The sequence below is a fragment of the Primulina tabacum genome, chromosome 18, assembly GCF_025594145.1.
Source record: "Primulina tabacum isolate GXHZ01 chromosome 18, ASM2559414v2, whole genome shotgun sequence".
Lineage (NCBI taxonomy): Eukaryota > Viridiplantae > Streptophyta > Magnoliopsida > Lamiales > Gesneriaceae > Primulina > Primulina tabacum.
In genome coordinates, this window is record NC_134567.1 from 11,052,269 (window position 1) to 11,062,776 (window position 10,508).

Genomic DNA, 10,508 nt, shown 5'->3' on the forward strand with positions numbered 1-10,508 from the left:
ATGAGCATCAATAAGAATGTCATTTCTGATCGTTCCTTGCTTTGGCACACACAATCTCCCTCGATATGTCCATATTCCTTCCCCATTCAATTCATAGTTCAAATTTCATTTTTCTTCATCTCGCTGTCTCAGTTGTTGTAATTCAGTATCTGTATTTTGTTCGGCCTTGATTCTGTCTGCAAGCGTTGGTCGAACCATAAGAGATGATAACTGAATTGCAGCTCCCTTTGGAATAACATCAAGTTCTTCAAATCCCATAGGATTTGTTCTTGTACTTGCATTGCAGCAATAAAAATGGACTTTCGACTTAACGCATCTGCAACAACATTGGCTTTACCTAGATGATAGTTAATAACACAATCGTAATCCTTCACCAATTCCAACCAACGTCATTGTCTCATATTCTGTTCCTTTTGCGTGAATAAATATTTCAGACTCTTGTGGTCCGTGTAAATTGCACACCGTTCACCATACAGATAATGGGGCCATATTTTCAATGCAAATACCACTGCTGCCAGTTCTAAATCATGTGTGGGATAATTCTTTTCATATTCCTTCAACTGTCTTGAGGCATAAGAAATCACCTTCCCGTGCTGCATTAAAACTGCTCCTAAACCTTGTTTCGACGCATCACTGTATACCACAAAATCTCCTGATCCTTCTGGAATAGCAAGGACCGGTGTTGATGTCAATTTTGCCTTTAACTCTTGAAAACTGCGATCACATTCTTCGTTCCATACAAATCTCACATTCTTTCGTGTTAACGCAGTTAAAGGCAATGCTATCTTAGAAAATCCCGCTATAAACCGACGGTAATAACCAGCTAACCCAAGAAAACTACGTACCTCAGTAACTGTGGTAGGTCGTAGCCAGTTATTAACAGCTTCAATCTTGCTTGGATCCACTGATATGCCTTCTTTTGAAATGATATGACCTAAGAATGCTACTTGTTCAAGCCAAAATTCACATTTCTTCCATTTGGCATATAAATGTTTATCCTTCAAAGTTTGCAAAACTAATTGCAAATGTTCTCGATGCTCCTCTACAGTTCGTGAGTAGATGAGAATATCATCTATAAACACAATCACGAACTTGTCTAGAAATGGCTTGAAAATTCTATTCATTAAATCCATAAAAGCTGCTGGTGCATTTGTTAGTCCAAATGGCATTACAAGAAATTAATAATGCCCGTACTTGGTTCGGAAGGCAGTCTTTGAGATATCATCTGATTTAACTTTTAATTGATGATAGCCTGATCGTAAATCAATCTTCAAAAAGATAGCAGCTCCTTGTAATTGATCAAACAAATCATCAATTCTGGGGAGTGGGTACTTATTTTTGATTGTCACCTTGTTCAACTCCCTATAATCAATACACAAACGAAGGGTACCGTCTTTCTTTTTCACAAACAAAACAGGTGCACCCCACGGTGAAAATCTCAGTCTAATAAACCCTTTATCAAGCAACTCACGTAACTGTTCTTTCAATTCTTTCATTTCTGTAGGAGCTAATCGATAAGGAGCTTTTGAGATCGGATGAGTCCCTGCCACAACATCAATTACAAATTCGATCTCTCTATCTGGGGGTAAGCCTGTTACATCATCAGGTAATACATCTGGAAATTCACAAACAACATTTGTATCTTTTAACTCACAAACAGGTGGATCAATAGTTAACACAGATGCTAAATATCCTTGACACCCCTTCTGTAGTAATTTACAAGCCTTCATACAAGAGATTATCCGAAGAGGTAAGGATATACCTGCACTTGCTACTGTGAATGGTTCAGCTCCTGCTGGTGCAAACTTGATCATCTTTTTGCCACAATCAATAGTAACTCTGTAATTCGAGAGCCAATCCATTCCCAATATCACATCAAAATCAGTCATTCTTAGAGCTATCAAGTCAACATACATCTGATGGCCTTGAACATATATTGGACACCCTCGCACAATCTGATATGTCTATAATTCTTGCCCGGAAGGTAAGGCTATAGCGAGTTGTGTCTCTGTTGTACTTGCTATAATGCCCAGTCTCCTTTCAAACGGTTCCGAAATAAAGGAATGCGTGGCTCCTGAATATAGTAAAACAATAGCAGTAATACCAGAAATCAAGAACATACCGGTGATCATCGATGTATTCGCATCCACTTCTTCTTTGGTCATGGAGAAAAGGCGTCCCTGTACTTTCTCAGAACTTCCTGGACAATTCTTGGCGAGATGCCCTGGCTTCTTGCAACGATAACAGACATTAGAACCTTGCATACATTTCCCGCCATGAAGTTTGCTACATTTAGGACAAGGTGGTGTGTCCTGTTCTTTACGTGGAGGGGGACCCTTGCCACGTGATTCCTCTGGTCTAGTACCTCTGTTATCGGTCTTTTTGCCTTGTCCTGTTCCTTGACTCTTCTGAAAGTACTGCTGCTTTCGTTGTTGCCTGTCTCTGTCAATGTCTTGCTCATCCTGTTCAGCCATAAGTGCTCTTTCCACTATCTCTCCATACGTAGCAACTTTCGACATTCGTACATCTCTTTTAATTTCAGAGCGAAGTCCCCGCATGAAATGTTCGCCCTTACTGGTGTCATCTTGTGCAATATATGGTACATATTGGACTCCGGCCTCAAATTGTTGTATGTATTCCGTCATTGACATGGTCCCTTGCTTCAAATTCAAGAAGTCACTGGCTTTCTTGGCTCGTACATCTTTACTGAAATACTTGTTGTAAAACACAGTTTTGAAAGTTCCCCATGTCAATGGTCCAACCGGTAATGCAACTCTAGCACTCTCCCACCATATCCTTGCATGCTTTGTTAACAAAAAGATAGCACAAGTGGCTTTATCAGCATCTTCCATATGAAGATAGGAGAAGATGGACTCCAATGACTTAATCCACTCTTCTGCTACTGCTGGATCAGTGCTTCCCATGAATTCAGGAGGAATCAGACGTCGAAAACGATCATACACATCGGTTTGAACAGGCCCATGTCGGTGTACTATGGCTTGTGCTTGTGCCTGCTCATGTGTAGTCCGTTGCATCTCCAGTAATTGTTGTATCTGCTCCCCATGAACTTTCGCTTGTTGTTGGAGCAGCTGAGCAAAATCATCTATAGGTCGTGGTGCACTGCCCTCACCTTCGACTGCTGGGGCCTTGCCCTTAGATGACTCTCCTTCCTGTACCTTACGTTTAGGTGGCATCGTGTTTGATCCTACATATAGATCACAGAGACACATAACTTAGCATAAATTATGGGACACAAAGATACTTACTTGCCGAGTTCCCCATGTGTGGATGAAGTGTAGTGTCTTCCCTGTCGAAGAACCGTGGGCTCTGATACCATAAAAATGTCACACCCTTACACTATACTTAGCATAATTACCATAACCAAAATAGGGTTTGAATGATATACCTATATTATGAAGCAGATCAAACAAGGCATCAAATTGACGGTTTATAAAAATTTTGGCATGATGTCCCTATATTTTGTATAAGCCCAAACCCAAGCAACAACATTCATATATACATAGAAACATATTTACATATACAAACATACATTGTATCCTCACACATATCGTGGAACTTGTTTCAAACCCTGACATTCAATTCATTATAATACATATGCGGAAGCTACACAATAAAAAGTCCCGGTTCTTGTCGAGGTGAGGCACGTTACAAGCATCCATTGGCGAACCGGCATCCTATATATCTTCATTACCTGATCCTATAATACATGAGCTACGTGAGTTTATAAAACTCAATAAGTTGGCACTTATACGTATCAATATGCATCGAAGGAACATACATATCAAGTCGTGATCAATAATGAATCTTCAAAACATGTCATACCGTAGCATATATTCAATGTTCATTTTTGTACTTGAGCCTCATTAGTTGACCTGTACTACCGCGCTTGCTTTATTATATAGCTACTACTGTGTTGGACGTCAGGGAGCAACCTTTGGCATCCCCACGCCCCATGAACATATATTGGCCAATAGCTTTGGTGGACTTAAAACCACCCATGATGTCAACAAGCTCTATATCATGCAAAAAAATCAGTCTTTTTCCTTTCATGTTCATGTTCATGTTCATAACATAGCACCCCTCTTCAATATTCATGAGTTCCTTACGTATTTAATACATAACAATGGAATATGGTGCTATGTTTGAAAGAGGATCGGTTACGGTGACCGGAAGCGCAACGGAAGTTTAAAAAATCAAAATTTTCATCAAAATTTTTCGGCCACCTCTTTGTTTGTGTAGCAAATACAATAAAACACCAATATCATACATAGGGTGTTGAGAAAATCGTTACCTATCAACCTCTTGAGGTTGATGATGGCACCAACCAAGTTGTAAACAACTTGGCTCTTCAAGGATGACAAATCTACAAGCTCTCATTCCTTCAAAATTAGGCCCACCACTTGCTAGATAAATCCCCTCTTAATTTGCACAAGGAGAAGAATATTTCTTCCTCAACACTTGAAGAAGAAAAGAAGAGGAAAAACTTTTGAGAGAATTCCCTAAAAGTTTCGGCCAACATAGTGTAGAATGAGGGAGGGAAGAGTTGTCTTGGTAGTGCAAAAAGTTGATACAAAAAGTTGCATGCCATGCCAATTTTTTAATCAAAAGTATTCCCCAACTCTTCACCTCCCAAGCATGCAATGTGATTTGGGCTTGTAACTATTACAAGGCCCATGGACTATTTAAATTGTCTCAAACTTATTTGAGCCCAATTAGACTTTACTTGATTTTACTCAAGCCCACTAGTTAAATAATTATTTCCAATTGGGCTCTACAAGGCCCAATGTTATTTAATTAATTCAACACTTAAATTAATTTAATTATTTGGACTCTACTAGGCCCACTATTGTTTAATTAATTCAACACTTGAATTAATTTAATTTAGTCCATAATAATGTTTATGAAAATCACAATTTTCAAATACATTATTTACTTGGCCTATTTTTATTTTAGGAACACATTCATAAATTAAAAATTACATTTCTCTCATAAAAGTCATACTTCTATTTTTCTCAACGCTTATAAACTCATTTATAAGCCGTTCAACACATTGAACTATTTTTACTTCTCAACGGGATCTAAAAAGATAGTACTTGTGTGGCCCTCAATGGTTCATTGATACAACAAGCCATGGGTTCACATCTCCATGTGATTCGGACCAAACATGTCCTTATATGAGCATACCCCAATTGCTCCATTCTTATTTATCAACTCCTTGATAATAAGAACGTCAGAACCCAAGTCTGATAGTACCCAACCAATCATGTTAAACGCCTAGCAGCATCGCTTACATGATTCCCTAGGTATCAAATGATAGTGCCTGCAAGAACCATTCAATTATGGTTAGCGTACAGTACGGTCCCTTCAACTCATATATCCCGACCGATTCAACAACCATTGGTTTATCGAGAGTTGTCAATGAATCGATACTATGTGTCATGTCGTAGTTGCATCGATGGTGTAATCTATGAAACCCCTTTCATAATTACCACCATACTCTGATCAGAGATTTCAACCTACATACACATGATAACACATAGGATATCCATACCCGAAGGTAAGCGGTGAATCCCCGACTACAATGCATTGACTCCTATAAGTTTCGACAGAACACCCAACCTTGCCACCTGATGACCCCATGAGAGTCGGTAAACAAGTCAAAGTGTAATTCTAGCACATAGAGTCTCAATGTTGTCCCGGGTCATAAGGACTAATGGTGTACAACCATAAACCAGGACTTTTCCACTCGATAAGTGAGAACCACTTGGAAAGTCCTTTATGGAGGGTTGTTCAGTGCACTCTACCAGGAGCACCTATCTGCATGCTCGAACATCACAATGTCCCCTACCAATGAAACATGGTACTCACATCGCAGATACTAGTCTCGAACTCTAACGGCCTATATCCTTCTTAGCGGCAGCTGAATCGACTAGGAACTATTTAGAATATACAGTATTCCAAATATGAGTTTCATGATACTCATCGTATGAGCATCTCATATTCTTTCTACTATTTGTATATTCAAGGTCTTTATTTATGCAACTAGCATTGGTATACAGATAAAGATTTGCCAAAACAATAATTTCAAATATTATTAAAATAAATATTGCTTATACATAGAGTTTCATTGTGAACACTCGCCCAACACTTGGCTCGACGGGCACCTACTCTAACAATCTCCCACTTGCACTAGAGCCAACTACCCATATGTTTCAAACCCATTGATTCACGATGCATCTCGAATAATGGTCCAGGTAAAGGCTTAGCTAGTGGATCAGCAACATTATCTGCGGAGCCGACTGTGTCAATCGACACTTCTCCTCTTTCCACAATCTCTCGGAGGATGTGGTACTTTCTCAATACATGTTTGGACTTCTGATGAGACCTTGGCTCCTTTGCTTGAGCTAAAGCTCCCGTGTTGTCACACAACACCGGGAGAGGAGCAACTCCATTAGGAATGACGTCCAACTCTTAGACGAAATTCCTTATCCAAACAGCCTCCCTTGCTGCATCTGATGCAGCAATGTATTCGGCCTCTGTGCTGGAATCCGCAGTATTGTCTTGCTTGGAACTCTTCCAAGAGACAGCAGCACCATTAAGCATGAATACAAACCCAGAGGTTGACTTCGAGTCATCGATATCGCTTTGGAAGCTAGAGTCGGTTTAGCCTTCCAATTTTAGTTCTCCACCCCATAGACCAAGAACAATTTATTGGTCCTTCTCAACTACTTGAGGATGTCTTTCACAGCTTTCCAGTGTGGAAGACCAGGGTTCGATTGATATCTACTCCCTACACTTAGTGCGAAAGCCACGTCAGGACGTGTAGATATCATCTCATACATGATGCTACCAATCGCAGATGCATAAGGAATTCTTGTCATCGCCGCTATCTCTGCATCATTCTTGGGAGACATAGACTTGGATAGGGACACGCCATGACACATTGGTAGATGTCCTCTCTTGGACTCATCCATCGAGAACCGCTTCACAATGGTATCAATGTATGTGGATTGGGTGAGACCAAGCAATCTTCTTGATCTATCTATATAGATCTGTATTCCCAATACAAAATATGCTTCACCCAAGTCCTGTATCGAGAACTTACTTGCTAATCATATCTTAGTTGATTGCAACATTCCTACATCATTCCCAATGATTAGAATGTCATCAACATACAATAATAGGAATGTCACAACACTCCCACTGACCTTCTCATACACACAGGGTTCCTCAGGATTCTTAGTAAAACCAAACACTTTGATTGTACTTATCAAATCTGAGGTTCCAAATCCTAGATGCCTGCTTTAAACCATAAATAGATATTTGAAGTTTGCATACCATATGCTCACTTCCGATAGATGTAAACCCTTCGGGTTGAGACATGTAAATCTCTTCCTTAATATCCCCATTAAGAAAGGCTGTCTTAACATCCATCTGCCATATCTCATAGTCATACCATGCAGCTATGGCTAGCAAAATCCTTATGGACTTGAACATTGCAACTGGAGAAAAGGTTTCCTCAAAGTCAACTCCTTGTCTTTGAGTATATCCTTTTGCCACCAATCGCGCCTTGAAGGTCAATACCTTCCCATCCGCCCCAAGTTTCCTCTTCTAAATCCATTTACACCCTATGGGAACAATTTTCTCAGGTGGATCCACGAGATTCCACACTTGGTTCGAATGCATGGAATTCATCTCAGATTCCATCGCTTCAAGCCACTTGGATGAATCGGCATCAGATAACGCTTCCTTGAAGGTACTTGGATCACATCCATGGTTAGGCTCATCATGGCCCTCTTCAAGAAGCAGATCATACCTCATAGGTGGTCTCGAGACTCTCTCGGATCTTCTAGAAGCTTGTATCTCCTCTCTTGGCTCTTCGGGTGTGGGTTCTATAACTGTGGGTGTCTCTCGAACCTCTTCGAGTTCTATCATCTCCCCTTTTCTATCCAATAGAAATTCCTTTTTCAAAAAAGGATGTATACCTAGAAACAAACACCTTTGTTTCTTTGGGATGATAGAAGTAGTATCCAACCGAATTCTTTGGATATCCCACAAAGTAACATAAAATTGATCGACTATCCAATTTATCTCCCACTACCTGCTTCACATAAGCAGGGCACCCCCATATTCTAAGACAAGAATATTTGGGAGGCTTACCCATCCATATCTCATATGGTGTCTGCCTTTAAATGGACATTTTGTGGAATATCTTTCAATTTTAAGTTATAGAGATCGTTTTCAAGTTCTCTAGTACCAATCAAACATTCGTTCTTGTAAATGTTGCAAGCACCTTTGCTAAATAAACAAGAATATCTATCTTTATCAACATAGAAATGGAAACAATGTTTTTCACCAAATCCGGTACAAACTAAACATCTCTTAAAATTAACTTAAATCATTGTTCATAAGCAAGTAAACATCTCCAATAGCTTTGGCAGCAACTCTTGCTCCATTGCCCATCCTCTAGAAGGTCACACCTTCCTTAAGCTTCCTACTTCTTCCCATCACCTGTAAATCATTACAGAGATGTGAACCATAATCGATATCTAATACCCAAGAAGTAGAGTTAATTGAAATGTTTACTTCAATTTAGAACATACAGTTTCCAGAACTCTTCTGGGCAAGATATTCCCTGCAGTTACGCCTCCAATGTCCAGGCTTCTTGCAGTGATGACATATATCATCAGTCTTGTCAGCCTTAACTGGTCTGGCTGCCTCAACGGGATTCGGAGATTGCCTCATCAAGGGCACGTTCTTCTTGGGACGTTGGATAGAACGCTTCTTTCCATTCCCATGTGGATCAATCTTCGTACTAGATGAAGAACCCACATAAAGAACCAACTTCTCTTTCTTGATGGTTGATTCAAACGTAACAAGCATATTCACCTAACTCCTCAAGGGTCGGCTCCATCTTGTTCATGTTGAAGTTCACCACAAAAGGATCAAATGAGCTAGGCAATGATAACAGCAACACGTCGGTGGTCAACTCCGAAGGCAAGATCAGATCCATGGCAACGAGCTTGTCCACGAGCCCAATCAACTTCAGGCCATGCTCATGGACCGAGGCCCCATCTCGCATGCGCAAAGTGATCAGCTCCTTGACGGTAGCATGCCTAAGAGGCCGTGTTTGCTCACCAAAGAGCTCCTTGAGATGCAAATGAATGTCAGCAGCACTCTTTGCATCCTCAAAACGCCTCTGCAGCTCATCATTCATAGAAGTCAGCATATAACACATGGCTATCAAGTCATGGTCACACCATTCCTTGTAAGTCTGCAATTCCTCAGGAGTGCAGTCAGTCGGAGCCTCAACAGGGGGCGACTCAGTCAGTGTATATGCTACCCTTTCCGAATTCAAGACGATTTTCAGGTTTCTTAGCCAAGTGAGGTAATTAGGTCCAGTTAATATGTGTTTGTCGAGTATTACGGATATCGGATTGCGAATCGAAGACATTGTCAATTTGTACTGAAAAGTAAAAACAGATAAATGTTGATGACTATTTAAAATATTTAGTAAGATATGAAGTTTGGACTTTTACTTCATAAATATTTGCTCCCACTGTTTTGACATCTTTCACTACCCTCTAGTGAAAACGGGAAACTCCTTTCCTCAGTAGGTACGTAAGGTCCAATTAGCGAATTATCATCCCGAATAATATCAGCCAATCACAATTTCTAAAAGGTAGTTTCCAATTGCATCACAATGCAACCCTCTACGTAAACTTTTGTCTCACGTTTGATTAGGACCCAATAATATGACGTCGTTCATCTTCACGTGTCAAGCCTTACCCATCGATGTTGAACCTTAATGGACGGTCGCCATGAGTTCCCTCAATAATATGAGCCGAAATCATGGGAGTTCCACGTAGTTCACATCACCATGTCAATGGATGTCACAGCTTTCCGGCACCCAGGGCCCCCCCAATAATATGAGCCGAGCCCCGAGTACGTGTAGCGTTCATCATGCACCCATTGTCGATGGAAGACATGGAAATTATAAACAAATTTATAATTCCCCTTTTCAGGCTTGATATTAATTTTGAATCTTATTCAAAATGAGGGTTTTTAATTTTGAAAGGTCTCATCATTAATTTTATTTAAAAGCTCGCCATGTTTGATCGTATGTTTGCCGGATTCATTCAACTTTGTTATTATCATAATAATAACACACATACTCATTATTTATAACATATCATGCATATATTATAAACAGTAAACAAAACAAGGATGATCAATCGCCCCAATACTAATGGCTCGTGTGAGCTAAACACGGGCCTAGGTCCAATCCTAGGGTAATGCAAGGGATGCAAATGCAACTATTACATTAGCTTCCAATATTTACATGTCTTCGATCTTCATAATCATCATGGCCACCATCTTCCAATCTTGATCATCCACTATACTAATATTTACAAATAAATATCCATGGCAAATAGGGATACATCTCATGGGGGTGGGAACGGGCCATAAACCAATCCCACTTTATA

The 10,508-nt window shown here is 40.0% G+C and overlaps 1 protein-coding gene across 1 annotated transcript; it reads right to left on the bottom strand.

Annotated features, from left to right (window-relative positions):
• Nucleotides 1-307: 307 nt before the first annotated feature.
• Nucleotides 308-3,282, bottom strand: LOC142532291 (uncharacterized). Its single transcript, XM_075638611.1, has 4 exons — nucleotides 3,267-3,282; nucleotides 2,123-3,205; nucleotides 585-853; nucleotides 308-337 (listed from the first exon to the last, which is right to left on the bottom strand). Exons 1-4 carry the CDS (start codon nucleotides 3,280-3,282, stop codon nucleotides 308-310), a joined length of 1,398 nt encoding a protein of 465 aa, XP_075494726.1.
• Nucleotides 3,283-10,508: the final 7,226 nt, after the last annotated feature.